Source organism: Bombus vosnesenskii, unplaced genomic scaffold, assembly GCF_011952255.1.
Source record: "Bombus vosnesenskii isolate JDL3184/JDL3185 unplaced genomic scaffold, Bvos_JDL3184-5_v1.1 scf7180000013351, whole genome shotgun sequence".
NCBI classification, from domain to species: Eukaryota; Metazoa; Arthropoda; class Insecta; order Hymenoptera; family Apidae; genus Bombus; species Bombus vosnesenskii.
In genome coordinates this window covers 997298-1024137 of record NW_022882987.1, presented here as the reverse complement: position 1 = coordinate 1024137, position 26840 = coordinate 997298, and the positions used below count along the sequence as shown (strand labels likewise).

The window sequence follows — 26840 nt, the reverse complement described above, 5'->3', positions numbered from 1 at the left end:
TATATATATTGTTGACAATTGAAGATATGAGCATATGTCTGTATGTATACAATTATAATTAATATACATTCACACATATGCTGTTTATAGACAATGTATGTATAAAAGTAATATGTAGTAAAATTAATTAAAAACTAATTTTTTTCTACACAAAAGTATGTATTATTTTTTTACACTAATTTATATGCAATATTGTTTGAAACTCTAATTCATATTTCAAGAGAAATTCTAATCCTACTTTTAATCTTTGAATCATATAAAAAAATATATTTCTTATATATTATACAAAATTTGTTATATATCTTATATTTTAGAATAAATAAAATTTTAAAAATTAAAAATTAATAAACGTATTAAAAAATATTTGAAACATGTTATATGATAAAAAGAAATATGATCATTAAAATGTATATAAAAGATAGTATTTAATGAATTAACAAATAAATTTAGATCAAAGAGCTAGGACAATGCACAAAATACGGAAAATAAAGTATTATACGTTGTTCTTATAATTAAATTATATAATAGCGTGTTTAATCTCGTTTTCTAAAAATTTTATTCATGTAAGGCGCCTTAACAGTAATATAAAAAGGTACACTTTTTCCATTTATATTTTATGATAAAAATAAAAGTGCATATTGTTATTGGAACAAGTACATACAGTATTATGCTGGTAAATAATACAACTAATCGCATATAAGATTCACAGGTTTAACAAGTTGCATAGGAGTCTCACTATGGAGAGGTAAGATAAGAGAATTTTTACAACGAACCAATCATCGAAGAACCTATTCGGGCGTAAATTTTTGTCTCTCGAACGTGATTCTTATCAAATAATAAATACACGTTATAACAATGAAATTTGAATCGTAATGTGAATTAGTATTTATACTGAGCGACACAGACAGTCAATTATTTTTTACCTTTCCATATTGAGATATAAAAGTTTCTTGTAATAGCAAAGTTTATCGAGTCATTAATATAATCATCATTAATACCTTGACTGCCGATTGTGGAACCATAATGTATTTTTTCGTTACAAAGGAACCAACGATACACCTGTATATTATTGTTATATATTATAATACATTCGATGACATTGCGACAAGAGCTTTATATTGTAGCTCGAGCAAGCAACAATATAAATGACAAATCTCGATAAATCGACATTTGCTGCTTTATAGATCGAAGCCACTTACATTTAATTCGATACGAAATGTATCGAAAAGTAAGACATTGTTGTATGGCAGTCAATGTATTAATTGCAATTACATACGCTTCAAACGAATCTATGGAATCTATATTTATAGCGCATCGCAATCATAGCATCATAATCATAGTAAGTTTCGTAACATAATGGTACATGATTACATTACTTATAAAATCGATTACAAAACAGACACATTCATTTCAAGTCGATATCATATAATATAATAATATTCTGACTTGCAATAGGGAGAGAAAAAATAATCGAATATATTCGTTAAATAAGTTCTTAACGTTTCGATAAGAATATAAATTCGATACTTAAATTTAATGGACAAATACAATTCTTTAACAGAAATATAAAAAAAGAAAGGAAAAACAAAGATTACTGTTGAAAGCAATTAAAGTATTCGTAAACATATTATAACATTAAAACTTTTAATATCAAATATAAATAATGCATTATTATGATAAAATACTCAAAAATAAGGTAATATATATTTTTTATGTACTAAATCTTATACTTTAATTTGCTTTTATATTTTGAAATTTGATACTGCACGAAAAATACAGTGTATAATAACTTATCTCTTAAAGAGTATTTTATTCCGTAGAAAATATAAGTTTATTTATACATATAACGTTTCATGAAGGTTTATCAAGATTAAAGAAAAAATAAATCTCGATCACGAGAAATTAACATACTTTACAATACTGATACGTGGTACTTATTTGAAAAATGATTAACAATACTCATTAAATTTACGATTCATAGAGATGCGTGTGACTATCTATCGTTTAAATTAGAGAATATATTGCCGAGATAAATGACATTTCAAGCAAATAAAGAACAGAAAGATAATAAAATGTATAATATGTGTGTTGCATGTGTGTTTAATAGAAAACAAGATGTTGAAACGCATAAAATTTCAAATAAAATTAATAAATTCGAAATTTTCGAAATATAATAAAAAAAATGTAAAATTAAAAAAAATATATATATAATATATAAAATTAATATTTACTATGATTTTGACAATTGCATTGTGCCGTTCGGAAAAGGAGTCTAATCTCTGTTGACTATGGACAGCTCGTATTATGGTAATTTCTTTTATACACATATTTTTTTAAAGTTCGCATTGTTCCACAAGTTTTTTTCGTTCAACGAACTTTCGCGAGACGCACGAAAAGTATAGAATTCGTTGGCCTTAGTCACTACGTTCCGTACAAAGATTTCATCGTAAACGGCTTTAAATTATTATTTACATTCACTAGCTCTCTTCGCTGACTAATTTTGATTTAGCCCTAGGACAGACTAGAAGGTGGATAAATCCTTATGTATAAATTATTAATTTTCGATGTACCGTTGTGAACTACTAATAAGATGTTTATAGCCTTGCACTGTAAGATACTCTTTACACAATATATAACTTTATTTTATAACTCCATTCGCTAAGAAACATTGTGTAACTGAGCTTAAAAGAGAAGCTATGTTTATAACGAATCTTTATAAAAAAAAATTATACATTTTAAAACGTAAAATAATTTAATCTTTTAAAATATAAAATTTATAACAATTTTCTAAATAATCTCGTAAACATTTATAAAATTGTACGTACGAAAATATACTCTTACAAGAAAACATTACATAAAGAAGGTTTCATATTTCTTTGCTTTCAATAAAAAACGATAAATAATATTCTACGTATTTATTTAAAAAACAATGAATAAAAGCTGCATTTAACTTTACCAAATATATAAAATTCTCGAAGTACATATCTTTTTACAAGTTTTACGCGTTAAAAAATTTACACAATTCTGAGCATCTTACAAATTACAATCATGTTTAACAATCTCTGTGTTCTTTTTTATTGTACGAAATACTACAACGATACGTCCTGGGCAGTCCTAGGGATAAATAAATTCGTAATTGACATAATCATTTTGCCATTCTGAAGCCTGCTCAGATTTAGATATGTAAAGAGAATGTACCGAACAGTAGTCACATAAGGATCGTTTAGTTTACGAATTAAAGAGTACCTATATTGTTTCATAGGTAACCGGAGAAATTTGAGCCTAATTTTATTTAACTTTAAATTTAGGTATATCCAAATAACAAGTAATCTTTAGTTTAGCAGTCTTTACACACATTCTTTTGTTTATGAAATTGACAACAAAAGCTAACAATAATGATAACACATTATGCAAGTACATGAAGGTTAAAAAGTGGAGCCTCATGAGTGTAGTCAAAAATAATAAGGCTAGCTTCTCTCTAAAGTAATTTCTTTTTCTGCTTATTAGTAAAAGTATGAAACTTTTTATTCACTATGATTAATACAATGTGTTTATATTAAAACATTTTTTCTTCTCCTCCGTTTAAGTGAAAATACCAACAGATGAAATACGCGGTTGATAAATTTTGTCTCTTTTCTTTAGAGCGCCTGCAAACTTAACGTTCACATTCATGTATTCTTACAGCAATGGGATAGATGTCATTTAGGTCCATAGCGAAAATAAATAAAAGAAAATCTTCTTAAGCTAGTAGATAGCAGATTAGTTTTGTATTGTATACTTGTTAACTAGCCAGTGCATCTTGTATATATCCTGACTCTCTCATTAACCTTCCTGTCTATTTAGCACACTTTGCCACGCATTCTAAGGCATGAACTTTCTAGTGAGCTGGATAAAAGAGAGCATAGACCAGTGTGCCAGGTACTTTATGTGTTAACATTTTTCACTGTTGTAGCTAGATACAATATAATATTAGAAAGTATATTACTATTGTATTTAAAAAACTGTTCTTCCCTGCTCTTGATCTTACATTTTATTAAGATCCTTATTCCTCAGACCATAACTATAAAATCGTTTGCAAAACGTTCTGTATTAGAAAGCAAAAAATAAATTGAACTTCTTGAGTGGCTATGTCTGCATATACTAAATAATAAGTTAAGCCATCACACGAATAACTGTTACAAAATTTTTTCTTTATATAGAGTGAATAGTTTGTTATACAAAGATATTTTTAACAATATTTAATATTCCTTTGATTATTCTTATTGTAAAAACATTTAATAGAGAAACGAATAACTGCTAATTATTAAAAATATATTTAAAGTATACACACACACACAAATACTACTACAAATTTAAATAATTAAATTTCAGAGTACTCCAAATACTTATAATATTCATACAATACGTACTTCGATAATACCATAAGCCTTAGCGTTATTCGTGGATGGCTTAATAAGGATTCTGATATTACAACACATGCATACTGTTATTTGTATAGAACGCAGATTATAAATTTCTTTACTATGATCCACGTTTATACAAAACCCTACACGCACACCCATACTGTGCCAAGTTAGGGAGCCAGGTGTATGCACATCTGATACCACACTGGCTAAAGCACATGTCGTTATTTGTTACTTTAATCAATGTTTAATTTTATCATTCGCCATATTTTTACTCATTATATTTCCATATTTTCCTCATTATATATCATTAGGTTCATTCTATCATACATCCGTCAACCTGTCATTGCATGCTGTATTGGTTGTACATATTCAGATAGTAAACTAACATAACACAAATTAAACCAAAAATTTTGCAGCCCTATGGTAATTTAGTTATTAAACAACAGAATATACTCTTGCAATTAACTTAACTTCCATAAGTTGCTTTATGACACTGAACACTATACTTGAACAAAGTGCTTGTTTTACTTTCAAAATAAAAACTTATCATCTAAGAGACATTACTATAAAAAGAAGCTATGCAAAAGTGCACATTTGTACACGTAATACAAAATAAACTATCATGACAATTGACTTACGCCTTTATCTTACATACGCGACCTTAAAAAAAAGGAGTAAAGAATGTACGTGAATAATTCTAAGAGAATATAATTCTAAAAAATAATGTACCATAGGGACACACTATTTTCGAGCTCCTCTGATAATAATAATTTCAATATTTTCAGCATATAAGTAATAATACAAAACAATACAAAATTGTAACAAGTGTTTCGTTCCAGTATGCAATCGAATAATTTAAGTGAAAGATCTAATGAAAAATTTATAAAGGGGTACCGATGTACATATCCAGGCACATGTACCCATTTTGTATCTGTATAATTTTGCTTTTTCCAACAATCAAATTTAATACTCTGACATTTGAATATTTATCCCTGTATACAAAACTAAAGTTGTTTAGCACATTTTAGCACTAAATTTAGAATACACAATTTTTATTAGTCTTTCTCCCTGTAGAACACAATGTTCATTCCTAAATGTCGTTTTTTTAGTTATCACAAATTATTGTTCCTCGTATTTATTATGGTTTGAAACATTAACGGAGCTCAGATGCTTTCAATATTTTGTATCAATGCAATTATAACTTTTTAATTACACATTCACGATGCCCGAACGTTGGGTCGCACTGAAAACAGGCTGCGTTTTCGGTAACTTTTCTTTGTTGGTATATGCTTTCATATCAAAGTAAACCACTTTCTACCCATGAGGTCATTCAAAAAAAATATATATATACCAATTGGGTTTGTGAACATTATTCTGTAAGGTAAAGAGCAGGACTATGGGTTTGGAGGAGGTGTAGTTGGTGTTGTATGCGAAGAGGGTGATGCACTGGCAACCATTGTTGGACTGGCTGGCTGTTGTAATGGCAGGAACGCTGATCCCAAGCTAGGTTTTAACTGGAATGCTACACACGGCTTTGGGCAATAGTCTAGTTTGCTCAAGTCTATCATGGGTCGCCTATACATACAAATATAATTGTTTCAATAATGCTGATATGTTAATATCCTTAAATAAAGAAGGGATGTATATTTCAACTAACTAAACTTCAACCTTAGTGAACTTAAGTTATTTTTACGGACAATACGAATATTATACATATTTAATTTGATGTAAGACATAAAATCTGATAGGAGTTACAAATTAATTATCATAATAGATTTTCTATAAATTATCCTAATTTAAAGAAAAAAAAAAACGTGCATGACAATTACCTGGCATCCTCTACAAATTTGAGATTGACTTTCTCACAGCCATCAGGTGGTTCTCTTGCAAGGAACCTATTAATGTGAGGAGAGGTGCCAAGGCGCCCTTCTCTATCTTGTTCGGGGGTTGAGCCACGACTTCCACCTTAAAGATAAATTAGAACATCAGAATTAATAACCATATAAAAACAGTAAGCAAACAACATTGTATATATCAATTGAAAAGTAAATATCTTTAATCCATGCTCTTAATAACTAAATTATATAATTCATGTATTTATAAACTCATTCATATAAAAAATAAAAAATAATATAAATGTGTAATAGCTTTGTACACTAAAACTACACTTCATTCCACTTTATTAACAGTAACATATCTGAATAGATTTGCGAAAGTTGTATAGATATTTTATATGATACTTGTGTATATATAATGTTAAGATTTAAGATACAATAGTCTCTGTGTGGAAATTATGTATTAAACATAATCGCTACAAAATTAATACATAACTTAATAAATCTAAAAATTACATATATGACCAATTATCATGCAATAACATACTTCAAATATCATAGTGCTTTAATAATTATTTTTAAACAAGAACAGTTAAGAAAAATATTGATTAAAAAAAATATATATATATAATCCTATATAAAACAGAATACTACATGCAAGCATCAATGCAATAATAAGAAATACATTTTATTAAAGATAGATTCGTTTACCATATAATGTCATAATGTATTGTGAACATTTAATTTGGCATTATTATTCTATGAAAACACATCAAATTTTTGATCAGTACAAAACATTAATTAATTGTGTAAAATCAGAAAATAATTCCAGGTGTAATATTAATGGTAACTGATTTTGGCATTCTATAAAATATATATAACTCATGCATATACTTCAGACTTAAAATATTGTGTACATATATATGTATATGTATATGTCGGGTTTATATTAAAATTAGAGTTAGGGGCGTGAAACGAATCTTCGTTCGGATTACACGTTGTCGTTATGCAATAGAGAAGACATTGACTAGTGCAAATACGATTATTATAGAATTAGACAAGTAACCGTGGTAATTGGATACTCGAGAAACTAATGACAATGATCCTAGGTTCAATAACGGATCCGCGGTCAACGGGATGATGGATGAACATGCTCACAATATCTAAGTCGGACTCTTTGTTAAAACGTGGAATATCCACCGAGCGTACAGACACAAAGTAACTCGCTAATACGACCTCACGAGAGAATGACTTTCTGTCACGATGATGCTGCGGAGGAAAGCTATGATGTCTAAGGACACGAGATCATCGGATTCGTCGAGGATAGCCTTCGTTCAGAAGGCGAGGGAAATTGGCATTGCTGCTAATTGGTCAATCTCCATATCGGTGGTTAGAAAAAGATGCTAGCCGCCCTCGAGGGAAAGTTGCTGGTGGGAGACGCCATTAGTTGAAAAATAGGTCTCTCCTATCTTCCCGTAGTTGGGACAAAGACTGTTTGTCTGTTTGAAGGACTTTAGGTAACTAGATCTTAGTGTTTATAACGGCCCTCGGGCTAGCTGATCACGTACTATAGAGACGCGTCGGCATCTGGTAACCATCATACCCGAAGAATAGGATCTGCGTGTGGCGAGCCACGGGACAGAAGCCGTTGGAATGTTTACTGTTGCGTGCCGCTACAAATATTTCTTTTAAGGAGAGCTAGAGAATTACTCCGTACCTTTGTTAGACAAAGCGTTCATCCCGTGACCGTGGTTACGTTCGGCGACTGGCTGTCGCCTCGAGCCCAAGCTCACTATCACAAATCTCGAACAAATACAATCGGGTCGAAAGACGACAATTGTTTAATTACGTCTATGATAGAATCTAGATTATGGTGTTAGGGGATTATCCCGAAGTTCCAAAGGGGAGGCTTCGATGTCCTTTCATCTCCGACATATACATATTTACGAAATAGTAAAAAATTTATAGATAGACGTATGAAATGTCAGTAACTATTTGAACAAGGGCATTCAAAAAAAAAAAAAAAGAGAAAAGAAAAAAGAAAAAACAAACATATTTGATTAAAAGGGATTTCATGAAAAATAAAGAGAATGTTTCCGCAAATATGCGCCAACCTTGTAAGAGATCACTAGGCGGACGGGACGCATCCATAAGACCAGGAATCAGCGGAGACTCAGAATTCCTAGATGGAGGGCCTGTCTCAACAGGCACACACCATAGTTAGTCTGTTATTTATAGTGTTACCACTAACCAGAAATACTTCACACATACATATATGTCATCTCATTTAAAAAACAAAAACATGTAACTCTTTTTATATTTTTTAAATTACGAAAACACACTACTAGTATTATGAATACTAATAACAAACATCGCATATAATTATTAATCTGGTGGTGTTAAAGTTAACGTTCGGATTAGGTTCCTATAATTTTCAACATAAAACTTATAAAGTTCATATATATTTTCTAAAAACATTGGCAACTACTTCATATATCTAAACACTATTAAATAATATGAAACAAAACATAAACTTACCTGAAGAATAAGAACTGGAGGGAAGGTCAGTAGCTGGCGTTTGTGTGTTCACACTACGAGTAGCCCTTAATAGGTCTGCTAATGGCGCACGATGACCTTCCGGTGTAATTTGTTCACGATACCGTGCATACTACAAGAATAATTAAATTATTGTAAATAAGTTATATATTGTCATAAGGAATTATGTTTATACATCATCATAAATATAAATAAACACGTGCTTTATCTTCCACTGGATGATCAGGGTCACTAGGGTTAGCTGCAGATTTGAGAACCAATCCTTCAATTTCTTGATTTAATCCTTCAATAGAAGAACGCATTGGAGGCCTCATTGGTTTCACAGGGATATTCATAGGACTTGCCTTTGTACTCAAACCAAATTGATTGTCTAGATATAATAATAAAATGTCAATCAATTCTAGAAACAAAGAGATTTGTTATGTAGAAATTTATTCTTAAATGAACTTACGTATAGACGTTTGTGAAGCAATACTGGGTAAAACTGTGTGATCTGCAGGAAAAGCTGGTGGTGGTCCACCTGGCATTATAAGTCCAAATGCTGCTGTTCGTTCTCTACTGCTGGTACCTTCTTTACCTGAACGTTGCAACCTATGTTATACATCTTTTGTTAGAACACATAGATAAATGTTGTAGTAGTATGTTGTATGCAAATTACAATATGACATTTAAAACTCATCATTATTGTAAAATTTGTCATTATTATTTAGAAGATAAAAATAGAATAATTTCAATGATCTATACATACCGATGCCTAAAATACTTTTCTAGTTTTTCATCTGTAGTAGTTTGTTCTGTAGGATGACGGGTGTGTAATTTTCTTGGTTCATTGGACCATTCTTCTGTCTATAAAAACATAATTTTAATAGTTTGTAAATTATGCTGGCATGAAACACACAGAATGTTATTACATTGTACAATAGAGTAAAATATTTATAAAACTAGAACAATCAAACATACAAATACACATATTTAAAATACAATAAAATTTACCTGTGTAGATTTATCAACCAATAGAAGACTAGAATGAATGTAATACGAATCACGAGGCCATTGTCCTTTCAAATAGATTGTATCTAGTGATGCTGTCCTTCGAATATTTTGGTTTCCACTTAAACTTTCGCTGCATCTTCCACTTAATGTTTTTGATTTTGCTGTTTATAGAAAAGATGTTAGATAAACATAACTTTTACAGTTAGAAGAAATCAAAGGTATATCACTGTTGTGTAAACATAAACCAGAACCGGACTATCAACAGTGTATTCGGTTACTGGATAAAATAAACAAAAATAAAAGCAAAATTTAAATAATGCAATAATAGGGTACAGGAGGAATGAGTTTTTTAACTGTTTATTGTGGAACCGATCTAAAGCTATGTATTCGGTTACCGAATCGATCAATTTGAAGAATTATAAATTTATGATAAAAAGAAAAAAAGGAGATTAATTTGCTTTTTAATCGTTATCACATGTTAATGACTGTATTGTACATATAACTTAATATACCATATTTGTATATATATAACAAAACATTCATCATTGCTCAGTTCATCAATACATATCATTACTCATTAGACACAATTAAAATCATAATGCACAATTTACATTTACAAATATATTACATTGTTTTATAACTGTAAATCAATATAAAATTCAACGTGCTAATTTATAATTAACGAATGTGTAATTTAGAAAACGTTTAAAAATCATTGAATATTCTAGGATTATCATAAAAAATGATTACAGATTTAAGAAACATATATCAGAATCAAGATAATATAAATTTCTTCGTCACAATTACAATATTTACAACCGATTGTACGTATGACACGTATCTGACACGAACAAATTGTACCGAATCTCGTAAAAATAACATTAAAAATTGTTGCAATTAAGAAAAACAGAACAATACACTTGCAAATAGACGATCGATGAAAAATTGATGCATGGTACAATGACACAATAAACATTTATGTGTTGTAACATTGAAATAAAAGGAAACAAGAAATAAAAAGTATTGGTTTAATTGAGGGGGAATATATAGTTGAGAGGATATAAAAAACATAAAATGACAGACACAACAAAGTGTAGCGAGAGATAACAGTGTATAGTAAGTACGTGAGGATGTGGAGCAGTGAGCGTAAATACCTTTGTAAGAGAGGGAACCGGGGCTTCGTTGTCCCGAGGAAGAAGTCTCCGGCGAGATGCGGGCCCGCCACGCACTCGCGTTTGTTGGCGATACAGTGGGACTGTTGCTGTTGCTCTTCCTGAGACTGCTGCCTTGCCGGCCTTGTCGTAGCAGCGAGCTTACGGGTAGAGTCGCGCGCATTGGGCCTTGCTTCGATGTCGAGCATGGCGAGGACTTTCGCATTCGCTGTGATCCCGACATTTTGTCATATAGGCAGCTGGCACTCAGGCCGTCGATGCTGGTGTATCTGATGGTACACTGTATTTCGAATATGTTCTGCTAAGGACGGGGCGCCGCGGGCACCGTTCAGGGCACGAGGCCTCCGAGCACCCGCGACTTTGTCGCGCACACGCGGCGACAGCAGCGGTAGTGCCGACAGTACCGAAGACAGATTTTCAGAATCGTTTTACAATCTTCGGCTAATCGGTGGCGGGCGAGATCTCATCAACGATAGTAGCAGTAACGACGACAATGGCGCGACGAATTCACTAGCAACTACGACAGGAGCGGTGGTAGCGGCGGCGCGACGACAATGCCCTACGCGTCTTGTCATTTGCAATGTTCTGCTGCTGCCTCGGCACGCACGTCACGTGATCGCCCGTCCCGGCTGGTCATTGGTGCAACGCTAGCCCGTGGAGCGTCGTACTACGCTCACCCGTGGGGGCCGCGTTCCATTCACTACCACCGTAGCACCGTACCTAGCGTCCTATCGTTATCTCACTCTAACCTTCTTTGAGTCTCTCTGTCTTATTCGCGCTTGTGCAGTGGCACTCAAATTCGCCCTTTCCTCGATTGCTTTGATCTCTCATCCAAAATCTTATTTACCGGTTGTTCTTGATATCCACGAATCACTTGTCTTTTAACTAACGTCGATTACCCTACCAATCCACCAAGAAATAGACACTAATCGTTTTATATTCGTCTATTTTACCAAGAAATCACCTCTGAATCAAAATGATGTTTTGGTGTTCATGTACGACGTGCGCAACTCTGCTTATATACACCTGCACGACACACGTACAGACTAGTATGTAGCGTTTTACGTTTCACGTTATGTACGTAATGGAGGAGCACAAGCCGATGAATAGCGTGTGTGAATAACTTTCGTGTACGGAGCACGTACTAGCACAGGCGTAGTATCCAAGCTTACGTTTTTCAGCTACGGCGCGTGCACGCTACATTCATTCGATACTCTCGCTAGGAGAAATCTCGAGATATAATCGTTTCAATTCGTTACTATCGAACCGATATTTACGCGCGAGCTTGATTTCAATGTTATTGATAATACCAAATTTTTATGATCTCTCTGGCTATAGAAATCTTATTTAAGTTACTTTTATAATGTCTTTTGTACAAAATTTTCGAGGGCAAACGAGATACTTTTCCTGTTGAATGATTCCGTATCTTCTATACAATTTTTTATAAAAATTAATGAGATAGAGAATATTGGCGCGTTAAAATTATTCTTCATTTTTAACAGTTGAATTTAAAAAATTATATTTCTTATGAATTAAGTTCGTATATTTATTTACAATATATTATACATTATACTATGCAGTTTCATTACATTGTTTTTTTAAGTGTTACTATTGATAACATATGACTAGATTAAATAATATCCAAGATTCCAAAACTATTAAACATCAGTCAAAACTTTTAGTATATTATTAAATGCGAAAATAAAAAGTAAATATTTTAAACATATTTTGACCTGGCATAAGGCTTCTTTCATGTGTTGCATTTGTAAATGTGAAAATAAAGGTAAAGCAAATGTGTATATGTATGTGCAGGCATTAACTTGTATATATTATTTATGTCTTGCACTTAAAACACAATAAGAACTATAAAATTATTATTTTGATATTTAACTTAGAAAGACAATAAAATTATGATTTAAATATATGTATAAGCATATTGAATCTATGATCCAACTTAAACTATTAAGCTTTAAGTCACTTGTCATATGTTGTCAGCATAAAAGTATTAAAATTAAAATTTTATGTTGTAACATGTATTTGCATGGAAATTTGTTTAATAAAGGCACTGCCATGCTTTTCGCTAAAGGCTAATGACATAATGTACTTATAATTAATTAGACCCTTCTATATGTATAAATATTCATACATATAAAATATGTATGCATATGTATACAATTTTTGTAAATAATGCTGAATCACTCTGCAAAATAGTTTTAGGAATGCTGTACATCAATTCCAAAAATAATTATGTCAAATTATAATATCTTATAATTCACAAAGAAATCTTGTATTATGATAGTATGCTAATGCTAATTGCAAAACAAAAAATATATTTAAATAATAATAAAAGAGTAAATATTTTGTACATTTTATGTATGCACTAATTGTTGGAAATTATGTACTTTGATTAACAGAATCTTAAAGCATTATTAAGGAAAACAGAATTACAAAATGATGTGAAAAATACAAGTATAATGATCAAATTGACAAACATGAAATAGTGAAATGTTATACATAATACAAATATTTATCTGTTATAACAATATTATTATTATATTAATTATACTAGTTTGTTTCTTAGTAACTGAACACAACGCTGACGTGTTTTAATTCATACATCAGTTCATCTTAGTCTATACATGTTATTACGTCTTTCTTTACTTATTAATAGTGACGAAAAGGACTGCAAAATATTAAACATAATAAATACGATATGAGCTAAAATAAGGTTAAATTTTAAGCTTTAAAGATTTTAAGCAAATAAGACTTCATGAACTTTTAGCTAAATCTTTTCTTTAGCATTTTTCTATCACTTTAATCACTTTTATTACAAATTTATTCAAAGTTCAAAATTTTAAGTACTGTTCAAATATTTTTGTGAATAAAAAATTGTGTTGTGATATAAAAAAAATAGATACGCCAATTATTTGTAACAAGTATAATATCATGAAAGTGATATCATTTATAAATGTGTAAATTATTGCTAGTAATAATAGCAATAGCAATAATTTACATATATATAAATAAATTATATATATTCATAATTTTATATTTTATACAAAATTTAAGATAAGTTTATACAAATAAAATATATTGTTTCAATTTTTAATAATACTGGAAAAATATTGGCATGCATCTTAATCTCTTTTTATTTTCTTATCTACTTATAATACACTAATTATTTCTTATATGGATTCATAAAAAAACCATGTATTTCTAAATTAAAAGTTTTAATGAGTATGTAAATCAGAGTAGGAAATGCTTTGAATGATAATAAAAACTAAATGGATTGTAATGTTCATTGAGAATAATTAATAAATCTGTATTAAATAAATGAGTTAAATACTGTGTTAAACATACTAAATGTAACTGGTTCAAAATAATTTTTCATAATGATATTGCCTTTAAGACATTTTCATACAAAGCACTTACATATTTTTAAGTATAAAAGAATAACATGTAAATACTTTTCATTAATTTAATATTCACAAAATAAGATTTTACTCTTATTACAACAAACTAGAATGCCATAAAAAAAGACATATAGAATGTAAGACGGATTCAGTGGAAATGAAAGAAATATCACTTATAAATAAAAAAAAAAAAAGAAATTAACGGGAAAGTTCCTTTGGTAAATTATATAAAAATATTTTTCGAATTTTTATCGAAGAAAATATTGGATATTAATTTTATTACACACTTTGATCTTATGATAAGCGTCGTCTTTGTTACTTGCTAAAAATAATTACAAAGTCATTTTTCACTAGTTGTGAAATTATTAGTTTTTGTTATTTTTCATTCAACACTAATGGCATTAATAAATATAAATGATCTGTTTTTTTAAACAGAATCAAATATAGGAAATAAAAGATGTCTATTCAAAAATTTCTATAATATCTCAAGTCTTGTGAATAAGCAGAATTCTTTCGTTTAATGTTTAAATTACTTTGCCGTAAATAAAATTCTTTAAATATTAATTTCAATAACCTACTATTACATTTATACACATACATTTCTATGAAATAAATGGACTCTAATGATAACTGTTATGAATTTAGACTATGGCAGTGTAAAATATGTATTACAATATATCTCAACATCAATTAAGGTAAACATCAAAAACTAAAAAAAAAAGAATCACATCTATTACTTTTTAGTTTAAAAAATTAAATTAGTAAACATGACACAAAACACTATAAATTGCATTATGCTAATCAAGTCTGTTTTATTCTAGGAAAACAACTTCCGTTGTAAAATCTAAAATAGAAATAAATTAATATTATTTTATACGAGTATTACACACATAGATTGATATGTAACACTTATATTATTAAATATCACCTATATATACATATATATATAAATATATATATATATATATATATATATATATATATTTTATATCAAAGAAATTATTTTGATTGATCCAACTCTGTAACTTTAAAAAACAGTAGATGAAAAACTTAAGAAATGTAAACATTAAACTGATACATAAAATTATTTAAAAAAAAGTCTCTTAGAGAAGCAAATAATTTAAGCTATATTAAATATATATTTGGTATATGTCTGCGATGGATGAATTAGTTTTGTTGGACATACAACAAATTTGATACTTGAAACTCAACTGTTTTTACCAGTATCTATATTTCTTTATACAATCATTTCCCAAGTCTACAACTACTAAGTGATTGTCAGGTAGTACCGCAATACCTGAAGGACGTCGTAGTTTTGAACTATGCGAATCAATTTCAGTTAAAATATTACCTCCTCCTAACTTTAAAACTTGAATTATACTGCGACCTTTATCGGTGCGAGTTCCAAGTATTCTGCCTTCTGCATCAACAGCAAGGCCTCCGTAAGTACCTCTTCCTGCAACATGCGATAGGTGTCAAATATGACAGTTAATTCATAAGAATGACATAGAATTATAATTTACCTTTGCCTTCTGAATAAATTTCCTCAGAAAAGTCTCCTTTAGCGGAAAATACTTGTATACGACTATCAGCAACTACAATTTCACCGTTAGGTCCAACAGTTACAGAAGTAATCAATTTGAATGTACTTCTTTTTCCAACCTATTAAATAATATTTAAAAATATATATATATATATAGTATTGAGTATAATAAACACAGAGAAACATTAAAAGTAATAACGAATTTAAAGAACTAAATACTATCTAACCTGAAAGAGAATTTTGCCATCAGAATCAAATACAAAAACACAACTTTGACCATTATCTGCAACAAGTATATGACCATAACTTCTATCTACTGCAACATCAATGGGTTCCTACAGAACAAAATTAATAATATGATGAATAATTAAACAAGCAGCAGACTTCATAAAATACTTTAAAAATAGACAATACTAACTTGAAATGCATTATGGGAAAAAGATTTAATAGTGTCTCCTAGAGAACTCATTTCAGTTACTTTTCTCGTTCTCCAATTGACAACAACAATACCTTGTTGAGAAATACCAATTCCTGTACAACTACGTCCTTCAAGACCTTCGTTAGTTATATGCCTTTGAAACTCCAAATCACAATTGAGTACCTAAAAAATGTAACATTATCTATAATACAACTAGGATATTTATCATTCTAAATACATTATAACTTTAAATATACCTTTATACGTGAATTCCCAGTGTCTAAAATATATATCATGCCATCATCATCAACAGCAACTGCAACTGGTTGATGAAATTCGTCTTTCCCAATTCCTCGTCTTCCATATATTTTAATAGGTTCATTATGTTCAGTTGCATCAAAAAATAAAGGATAATCTTTAATAGGTCGCTCGAAAACTGACAACTTTAAGATATAGCGGCTTGCAGATGGGGGTCGGAACAATACTTCGTATGTACCATTTTCTAAATCTATAATTTCAGTATCAATATTGGAACTTTGGTTTTCTGAATGGATACTATCTGCTAAGGTTAATTCTGCAGCAATAAGATCTCCTCCAACATTTCTAGGATGTCCATGATAGTCAATAGTTTCTACTATTACAGCTGCTTGTAGTTTCGCTATGGCGGGGTCTTTTAACCGGGCTCTGCATAAGCCTGTTATAAAATATAAGTTACTACTATAAGTAATAATTCTTTATCATGAACTTTAAGTTAAAAATATAAAGCAATAACGCTTGCATAATAATTAATAACAAGTTTGAAGCAGGTACTTTACTGTATTATCAATCCTCAGGGTACCTGGCAATGTTGTACTAGAACGTACTCTTCCCAAGTTATTAAGAGCTTCCTCTAATTGAGAAAGAGCATTATTGTGATTAAATTCAAAAGTTATAAAAGCATTTTCTTTAGGTTCACTAAGTGCTGATGCCGCATCGAGTTGGTCAGATAAACTACCAATTCTTTGTGTAATATTTCGAACTTCAACCTTTAAGAATTATACACATCTTTATTATGTATGCAACATGGACTTAATAATGATACTATACCTGATATTGTAAGCCTTCACATTCTCGTTGCACTTTATTTTTTTCAGCTTCTATCAGAGCATGTTGTTCCTCTAACACATGTTTCTTATCTCTTGCAGCAGCAGTAACAGCTGCTTGTAATTCTGAACGTCTCCTTTCAATTTTTGATATAATTTCAGCAAATTCAGTATCTACGGCACTCAAACACCTCTCTGTTGAAGCTTCCAAACGTTGTAATTCTGTATTCACAGAATCTTGAGCTTGTGTTAACTAGAACAAGCAAAATACTATTTATAAATACAATAATATTCTATGGTTAATAAATCTCAATTCGTGAGAAAGATATATTATTACCTTGGATATACATTCATTAGCTTTATAGAGCAAGATCTCAGACATCCTCTTTATTGCAATACTAAATGGTATGATAGTATGTTCAGTACATCCTGGAGATGTTCCTGCATGATTACCACCTGTACATACTGTACAAAACACTGTATCACATGTTTCACAAAATAACAATTCTTGATTTATGTGGACTGAACATTTTGGAATAACCTGCAATATCAATGAGAATTTTACATAATATGTTCAGTAACATATAAAGCGAAGTTATATAAAAAATATTGTTTCAAACCTCCCGTCTTTGTCTGGACATGAGATCAAGTAATTGATTCACTAGGAAACTAGGTGGTAAAGCAGCTACTCCACCACGAGGAATTGTTATTAATTCTCTGCAAATAGGACATCGAAAGGCACCGGTCTCGCGAGTCTGAGACGCAGCAATTCTTGTTAAGCAATGTAAACATACCTGTAAGTATGAACAAACTAATATACTATCTCATTACATTAAAAGCTTACTATTTAATAAATATAAATGATATTAATACAACATTTACCGTGTGTGAACATGGTAATAATTTGGGAGTATGTTCTCCACCATCATAAACACAAAGACATGTGCCGCATGTTAAAAAACTTTCATTAAAATCTTCATAGTTTATACTAACTGTTTCCACGAGCATAGAGCTCATACTAACCATCCTCTCCCCTAGCCGTGTCCTGCAAAAAATTAAATATTTTTATTTACTTTATAGTAAATAAAAAAGCTTGTCCTTATAAAGAAATTTCAGATGCAATTTTAATATTTAAAATATATTTGAATAAAACATTATTCTTTATATACATATGTGATCTTGAAAAATATAAAGAAGATTAATAATATTATTGAAGAATACTGATTTATTCATTCATTAATATATCAGGCATTACAAATAATAAGAAATATGGGATATTATCGCTACAATGTATTTAAATATAAAAAGTTATTTAAATAATATAATAAATTCATATTATAAAGCAACTTTTTATATATATATAACAATTGATTTCAATACATGATACATATTTAAATGTTATGACAGTATCACTTTCTATCTGTTTATAATTCCTTAAAAATAAAAATTATATAGGGTGTCGGAAAAGTTTACCGATTTATCAATCGAGATCAAGTAGTGCATTTTGACATTCGCAGTCCGCTTTGGTCTTTTGACCATAGCAAGTGATTAAGTATAAAAGAAATTCCGTAATATCGAGAGTATTAAAACAAATTATTCGTAAAAACATTTGTTTAATAATAAACTCACTGTATAGCTAAACGCAGTGCCTCCATAATGGAGTTAGCCCTGTCGTTGCTTTAAGAAATATATACATCCGTTACATTACACACATTTTAGCGGGGTGTTGGTGCACGCTTAGAATATACTTCTTTTTTCTTATATAAATTTTTATTACCAGATGAACAGAACAACACAAACAGGTTCGTCAAATAACTTTCGTGTAAATCGCATCTTTTAATTCCACCATGCTAGCGACTTTAAATATCAAAATATGTGCACATATCAACAACAAAATATCGTGTTTTCAAGTGGTATCAAAGTAAGGAACTTTCTACGTGTAATTTTTTTTTATATCTACAATATTCTCAGGCAAAATGACACGATGCATTGTTCTTTGCTTTTTTAATTAGTATCTATTGCTTCGAATAAAACGCACGTTCGCGCAAAATGTTATCAATAAACATGACACTTCTTTCACAATTTCTTCATCGCAAAGGAGCCACAGGGTACAAAGCATATGCCGATGGGAACTCTTTGTCTATCTTTCTTTCGAAATACCTATTGTCCTCAAGATGGGAATTGTTACTAAGATGAATCTTTGTATTCTGAACAACTTGTTACAAATGTAATTTGTGAATGATATTAAAAACTAACTGCAAAGAACAATCTTGAACTCAACAATGTTGAAGTTTAAACTTATTTTTACTTCACTTTTGAAATTGTTTATTTTTGCAAATATTTGATGTCATTTCGAATGTTTGCCCTATTGTGCGTCACTATCACTCGCAATATATTTGCCGAATCACATACGTGCCTAGTCCGTTCAAATGGCAGTAATAATACTGTCGAAATTCGTTGGTGTTCTGTCGCATTTTTCCAAACAAATACAAACACGGACAACAACGAACCGCATCAGCTGCGGAGCGCAGCGACTCACGTTTTACAGCTGCGCACGTTCTCGCCTGCATCCACAGCCGGCAGCACTACCAGGGACGAAATAATACGTATACTATGCGGGTGCCCGCGGCTACGGCCTACCAACATGTCGTTTCTTTTTTTCGTCGTTTATGTTTCTGCGAGAATTCCTTCGGCCGATATACCACCATCTTCGTGAGACGTTTAAAAACTATAATTTCAAACGATTCGACGAAACGAATCGTATCACGATTTTCAACGATTTTCTGTTTATAGCTGAATTGAATAGATAAATGGATTTTTACGAAGAATTTTTGTCGCGAATACTAGTGAATAGATAACACTGACAAATGCTTCATTTTTCGTGGGTGAATTTTTTAATACATTATAATCTACTTGGAACGATTAAGCGTAGCGTTTATGATGCACAAAATAGAAGTTGTCTTGTTCTGAAATAATATTCAATTCGAAGAGTTTGTTATACGCGTCATACGTCCCTGAGTATTGGCGTACCATCAAGCGTTTGCCGCGAGAGCGAGAAGAAATATATAGGAGAAAGCGATGATAAAGAAAGAGAGATACACGCGTCTGCTGAAGGGTAAAGAGACGCACAACACCAACGGCGATACAAAGCGGAGAAATGCCTGGTATGCTTGTGCGAGGTACACGGCCACATAGATGGCTGAATTGTCTACTGCGCAGTCGCCCATTAAAAGGTGTAGCGTCTGATGTGTGTATGCTTTGCTTACTTACATGCACTTGCTACAGCCGGCCTCTCGGACAGCTGTGTGTTTCCTATAGTCACGAATTTCATGTTTTCAGAAACTCTCATCTATATGCAGCATTACATTCACCTTATAATATATTTAGAACCTGTTTCTTAAATTTTCACGATTTCAGTCATATGATAACTTCATCTGATTAAAAACTTCTTTTATTGAAAAATAAAATTTATTAAATGAGAGTCAGAAACTAAAACGGTAAAAAGGTAGATAAATTTTATCGTTCAAGTTCATTTGTATCGTTCTATTAATTTTTACGAAGAGGCTAAGAAAAATAAAATACGAAGAGAAGATATTTATGTAAGTTTGTTTCTTGAAAATTTTCTCATTTTACATCTTACAAAGATTGTCAACTTGTTTAAAACCAAAAATTAATATATATCATGTAGCGTTTCAAAAAGGACCATATTTTTATTTTACCATTTTTATCAACCCCTAAAATGCGAGTGACATACTATAATAGATACACATAAATTCTATAAAATTTTATATTGTAGATGTTTACGCGTCTCTTAAGAAAGTTCGTCACATACTTACATGAATGGACAGCAGCTCATGAAGCTTCCTTTGATAAACTCAGATAAGTTATTTTTATACAAGCAATGTATTGGCGCGATATATTATTTATGGCGTCCTAAGGATCTTACACAGGCGTGATATGCACACTAATAAAGCACCATGATATAGCGATTCAAGTACGGCAGGATCTTCAATATCGTACGACTGTTTACAACAGCATTTCCTAGCAAGCTATATTCAAATGTTTAGTGTCTGATTTTTTATCACGAATAGAAGGTGCCGAGACATAATAAAACATTTATATATCCTTTTTAGTTTCAAAAGAATTGTACGATGTCAGGAGTTAAAGACGTGCACATTGATATTGATAAACATATGCGTTTGCAGATTTTATTTAATACTCGTTCTCACACTTTGTAAATGTAAACAATGAAATCGATGAATATAGATATAAATGCATCTCCGATACATGTCACGAGCCGAAACTGATTAGTGTCCAGTCACTTTTTGGCTAATAGCGAATAGGCAACGTGACATAATAATTTTTATCAGTGTATCAACCTTCATCAATTTTCTGGTCAATGAATATCGCAATTTCGACAATCGTTTTGCGTATATACAAACTTTTGTCTTGTACACACTCGATACTTTAGCATTCGATTATTAAATTATCTTGTTAACAATGTCCGAACGGTTTGCAGTTGCTACAGAGCTTTTACGTGGCTAATTAATAAAAATGTCAGATCAACATTCATTATTTTTTCCCACTACAAACACCGAAGGTTTTGCCACTCTTAACACAATCCCCCGTGTACAGTTTCCATCGCGGTCATATTTCTTCTCTGCAAACTACTAGAATGACGTTCTTAAGACGAAAGACAAGGATGGCGATATCGATTTCAGACAATGTACGTTAAGCTCCAGCAGGTGGCACGGCCACCGGTCCTCGTCTTTCACGGCACTCTGTTTTTCTCACAAAATCACACGGACAGGCACAGGCAATGAGAAATTCGCGAGACACGAGAAACAGGGGATGAAAGCACACCCTCGAAACTGTCCTTGCTTGATGGCGCGTGCGCTCCGTGATTTAGGTCATACGTTTCATTACAGATAAACGCTAGTTATAGTACACGGTCCAGGGTTTTCTTTCTCACTCTATTAAATTATCATTGTTTTTCATCGAATTTCCTAAAAAAATTATTGCATTTATTTTATTTATTTATTTATTTATTATTTAATTATTGCACTTATTTTAGGTCCGATGCATCTCGAGTATTGGCAATCTGTCATAGATTACACATGCTTTGTAAACATTGGCGAGGTCGGGGTAGCAGTGCGCATCCTTGGCCTCGATGTTGGCAATCTTTGAATAAGTGCTACCAGTGGTGTAGCCAGAGGGGTTTATAAAGGTATTGTGATCTCTGTTAGATTATAATCGCAAAGAACCTTTATTACTTCAATTAATTATGTTCTTACTTGATTAAATAATATCAATAAAACATTTTATATGTTAAATGAAATGCATAATAATTTTGAATCTTATGCATATCTGAAATTTCCAAGGATGTACTACTACGTGCAGCATCCTTCTTAGTCCTGAAACGATTTTCGATGCACACAATTCGGACATGCGCCATTGAATTCAGGTTATTCGACGCTTGACCGAAATTGAGATTGAAGATTTCTTACTGCATTCTAATATCAAGAATACCTTTTATTCTTTCGCTCTCTACAATCATCGGTCACACAATTTTTACGCGGAAATAAATTTCTAACTTTAATAAAGCTTTATCACTTCGTTTTCAAGGATTGAATATGCGTAAGTTCAAGATCTTTATTTTAATTCCTTAAAATTTAGCGAGTGCATGACCTTCTAAAGGAAGACTATACATGTAATAGTGTGAAATAGAATAATAAAATATGAAACAAAAGTATGTACTACAAATCAAGATTTAAGATTTATCTTATAAGATTTATCCGGTATTTGCGTATTAGATATGTATTGAGTGTCTATAATTAATTCTAACTGTGCTTATAACAAATCATGTATTTTCCCGTATAAATGTTATAGGCTTCCTAAATGTTCTATCTAATTCAACGAATTAGGTACGTGTGACATTAATTTGTGCATACGAGCCGCAAAATTAGTGTCATCTTAAAGTGCATTTGCATAAGCGTAGGACGCACTGCAGCGTATATACTTAACATAAATTACAGCTATCATGCAATGTGAAAAACATACAAGAAATGCAAATAGTATATTGGAAATAAAATTGAATAAAAGGAACAGAGCAACTGCTCGGTAAATTGATACTTTGCTAACGCACGAATGCGATGTCTTCGTTTATTAAGACGGGGCACGTTTGTTTAGTCTCTCGCCCAGATTACGGTTTTGTTTTAAAAGTTCTTGGACTACCCTTCTTGCGTTAACATTTTCTCCTCTTATAAGTAACATTAAAGAAAGATATCACATTTATAATTAATTAAATGATTTATTTCATAGTTGTATTCTTTGAGAAATCACAAAGTGCAAAGGTGTACATAATCCACCATATAACATTCATTTAACTGTAATTTAATTAGATTCAATCATCTCCCTATCTAATTCTTATTTTCTATGTGATCTTTGATCCAATCAATATAACTGTAGACACGGGTGAAGACATCCGGTCGACCTCTTGCACATGGTATTCCCCAGGATACAACTCCAATTTGTTCATTGTCGGCAACTAAGGGGCCACCGGAATCACCCTGTTTGAAAATAAATAATTCAATATATATAGTTTATTAGAAAAAAAGAGAGAACAATATCTCATCCTTAACTATAATAATAGAATAAACTAATGTTTGCATGCTGCAAATATATATAAGTATATTGATAAGTGTGCATCATATTGTAAATCATAATACTAACGTAAGAGCTTAATACTTCATTTATTGACACAAACATTCGATCTAACTAACAACAAGAAGGTTGGAATTTCCTCCGCGTACTTCGAGCAATTCTTTTCGAACTAGGTGAGAGAAACTTAATAGTAGCTTAAATGTTCGTTGTTACACTCTCGACGACACGGTTTTCGCGACAAATAAGAAAAAAAAGTGCTGCTTTAATTGAGGGATCCTTTGACATGAAAGGGCTCTCTTCTCGAGTACTAGACGTAATGCACTTACGTGACAAGCGCCTTCACCTCTCTTGTTAAGTGTGCAGATATTGTCGTTGGTGACACGGAAGCTGGCGTTTAAACATTGTTTTTGATCGATTACACTTAGCTGTATGTAATATAGATCGTTCGGCGTTTGTCCGGGATACTTTAATCATTTGTACGTAATTGGTACCGCATTCACAATCATTCAAGTATAAGGAAAAAAAATTAACGAATATAATTGTTTTGATAAAAGAAAGATGCTAAAATTATAATTCACAATAGTTGGTACTTACGCTAGTAGTTCCCCAACCAGATAATACAGCGGGATAATCTATTTTGCCGAAGTTTTCATTAGGTAACGCGATGGGCTTCACTTTGTCTCCGAAAACGATGTCCTTGTCCACTTTGATCAGTCCGATATCATTTCTAATCAATATAGAACTGTATTTTGGATGGCTAATTATTTTTTCAGATTGATATACGTCGCCACCTTTGTCTAAAGTATTGGAACCTAACACGACAGCTATGGACGTATCGTTGAAACTAAAACGATAGGTTGTAGGTATAAGCAGTGAAAGAGAAAGGTATCTAGTTTTTTCTGCAGAAATTAAATTAATATCTACCTTGATAAACAATGAGCAGCTGTTAGTACCCATCTCTCGTTCAGTACAGATCCTCCGCAAAAATGACGATTTTTGTAACGTAATGAGGCTTGATACGGATATTGTCCGTCCTCTGCTACAGAACCGCCGACGATTTTTGGAACTTCATTTATACTTGCGCCTATATTTAATAATCTTATATAGTAATACATCTCACTAGTTTTTAAATTTAATTTACAGTTTCAAGCCGTTATATTTTGAAAGTTCAATTACGAATAAATGATAATTTTTCTAAATAGAATTATTACCTGATGCTTCAAGTATTGCTATAATGGCGAAGATATAAAGAAACAAAAACATTTTAAGACACTTGTTTTTTTGTTGTTGTAACGAATAAGCTATCAATCTGGTATACTGGACACATTTCAGGAGTATTTATACCAAGTATGTTTTTAATGACCGTGGGAATTAAAGACACACCTGGCCAGTATTTAAATTTAGGTCAGATATTACCTACAAAAAAAGCTTATTCGAATGTATCTCACGTATGTTGCGATAAAACCGAAGAAAACTCGTGACCGACCGGGTACCGCTACCACTTAAGAGGAGAACAGTCATAAACTAGCAATTCTAGTCAAAATCTATTCTTTTATCTCTCGATAGGGGTTTTCCGACCATGGGCCAACATAGGAAAATATTTGTAATAGGTGACATTTCTATCTTATTTTTGTCTTGTTTCACTTTCACCAATCTTATTTTTGTTTTATATTCAGCTCCTTTAAGAATTACAAATGAAATAGCTTTTAAAGTATATTTTAATTTGTTTACTTTTATGACATGAAATTTTAGTTCATTAGAAGTTAAGATATATTTTCTTCTTTAACGATATCGCGCCTGCTCCACTATATTCTTTAAAGAGTTAAAAGATGGCAACAAATCAGTTTTGCCATAAAAGAAGTTCAGTTACAACTTGTAGTAACGATTACATATTTGGTTTGCCCGATTCATGTTTCTTTGTCGATCAGTGACTCAAAGAGGATTATCCGAGAGCCTTATTAAACGAGCGCGCAGGACAATTTAAAAAGGCATAAAGCTGCACAATTTATTCCATTATGACATGACTCACCCTGATTATGTTCCATTCAAGACGGTGATTGGCCTCATTCAAATTGTATGGTAGTGGTAAAGGTCTAATTCTGTCGTCATACACGAACGCACTGTGTACTCAAATTAAATTCATATTGCTTTTAAATACCGCTATATTACATTGGAGCAATAATGCCCATAGAGGCGCATACGTAAACAGAAACTATTTCATTTCTAATAACTTGAGTGGAGATGTACATATGATTTCAGATGATTTACTTCGATGATTTCAGCTATTAGGTGTGGTTTAAAAAGATGTTGGATGAGTTGTGAAATGGATAAGGAGTAAGGATGTTTTAACGCAATGGAATATGAGAACATGAGAATAAAGAGAACATCAAAGACGTACAACTTGAACTTCCTTTATTTAAATGAATCAGAGGTAATATGAACCGTCGATGTAACGTTGCTTGTACAAAAATCAAACTCAACTTCATTCTGCATTGCCTGCTTTTAATTCTTGAATACTATCAACGCAATTATCTGAGAAGTGCGAGCTATTGCGTGTTATTCTAATTAATCCGAACTTCGACATTGACGAACGGATATGGGTGTCGCAACCGCTCATATTCCCCGTGGTATATACGTATAAAATACTCATATATCTCACAACCAGAAGTTAATAATCAGAATTGTACCGCTTCTCCCGTGCATACAAGAAAATAAATAAACATAGAAAAAAAGCTTGGCCATAAGTAACTTTTTTCATC

The 26840-nt window shown here is 31.4% G+C and overlaps 2 protein-coding genes across 7 annotated transcripts; both read right to left on the bottom strand.

The window, feature by feature from the left end:
- Positions 1-537: 537 nt before the first annotated feature.
- Positions 538-12162, bottom strand: LOC117236705 (protein FAM117B-like). 2 transcript variants are annotated; one of them, XM_033499874.1, is made up of 9 exons: positions 10945-12162; positions 9791-9951; positions 9546-9643; positions 9249-9388; positions 9001-9167; positions 8780-8909; positions 8356-8436; positions 6236-6371; positions 538-5981 (listed from the first exon to the last, which is right to left on the bottom strand). In XM_033499874.1, the coding sequence occupies exons 1-9, from the start codon at positions 11183-11185 to the stop codon at positions 5801-5803; spliced, it is 1335 nt and encodes a 444-aa protein (XP_033355765.1). In that variant the 5' UTR covers positions 11186-12162; the 3' UTR covers positions 538-5800. The 2 variants fall into 2 exon arrangements, with proteins under 2 accessions (XP_033355765.1, XP_033355766.1); XM_033499875.1 differs by lacking the exon at positions 8356-8436.
- A 3420-nt stretch (positions 12163-15582) lies between these two features.
- LOC117236704 (tripartite motif-containing protein 2-like) lies at positions 15583-25751 on the bottom strand. 5 transcript variants are annotated; one of them, XM_033499873.1, is made up of 15 exons: positions 25293-25751; positions 25006-25165; positions 24676-24925; positions 24408-24545; positions 23854-23987; positions 18301-18466; positions 18039-18212; positions 17756-17959; positions 17423-17671; positions 17175-17361; positions 16594-17030; positions 16337-16519; positions 16146-16253; positions 15899-16037; positions 15583-15831 (listed from the first exon to the last, which is right to left on the bottom strand). In XM_033499873.1, exons 1-15 carry the CDS (start codon positions 25342-25344, stop codon positions 15593-15595), a joined length of 2820 nt encoding a protein of 939 aa, XP_033355764.1. In that variant the 5' UTR covers positions 25345-25751; the 3' UTR covers positions 15583-15592. The 5 variants fall into 5 exon arrangements, with proteins under 5 accessions (XP_033355764.1, XP_033355761.1, XP_033355763.1 ...); XM_033499870.1 differs by lacking the exons at positions 23854-23987; positions 24408-24545; positions 24676-24925; positions 25006-25165; positions 25293-25751 and adding exons at positions 20689-20730; positions 21255-22264 and having other exon boundaries at positions 18301-18463; XM_033499872.1 differs by lacking the exons at positions 23854-23987; positions 24408-24545; positions 24676-24925; positions 25006-25165; positions 25293-25751 and adding an exon at positions 21255-22263 and having other exon boundaries at positions 18301-18463.
- Between the last annotated feature and the right edge of the window lie 1089 nt (positions 25752-26840).

What these genes read in the sequence shown, in the direction of transcription:
- LOC117236705 (XM_033499874.1), bottom strand. Translation starts at nt 11,185, where the DNA reads ATGTCGGGATCACAGCGAATGCGAAAGTCCTCGCCATGCTCGACATCG. An exon ending in TGCTTCACAAACGTCTATAC is followed by an intron (nt 9,168 to 9,248) that starts GTAAGTTCATTT and finishes TATTATATCTAG; the next exon opens with ACAATCAATTTGGTTTGAGT. An exon ending in AAATTTGTAGAGGATGCCAG is followed by an intron (nt 5,982 to 6,235) that starts GTAATTGTCATG and finishes TTGTATGTATAG; the next exon opens with GCGACCCATGATAGACTTGA.
- LOC117236704 (XM_033499873.1), bottom strand. Translation starts at nt 25,344, where the DNA reads ATGTTTTTGTTTCTTTATATCTTCGCCATTATAGCAATACTTGAAGCA. An exon ending in TGTCCAGACAAAGACGGGAG is followed by an intron (nt 17,960 to 18,038) that starts GTTTGAAACAAT and finishes TTGATATTGCAG; the next exon opens with GTTATTCCAAAATGTTCAGT. An exon ending in GTGAAGGCTTACAATATCAG is followed by an intron (nt 17,362 to 17,422) that starts GTATAGTATCAT and finishes TAATTCTTAAAG; the next exon opens with GTTGAAGTTCGAAATATTAC.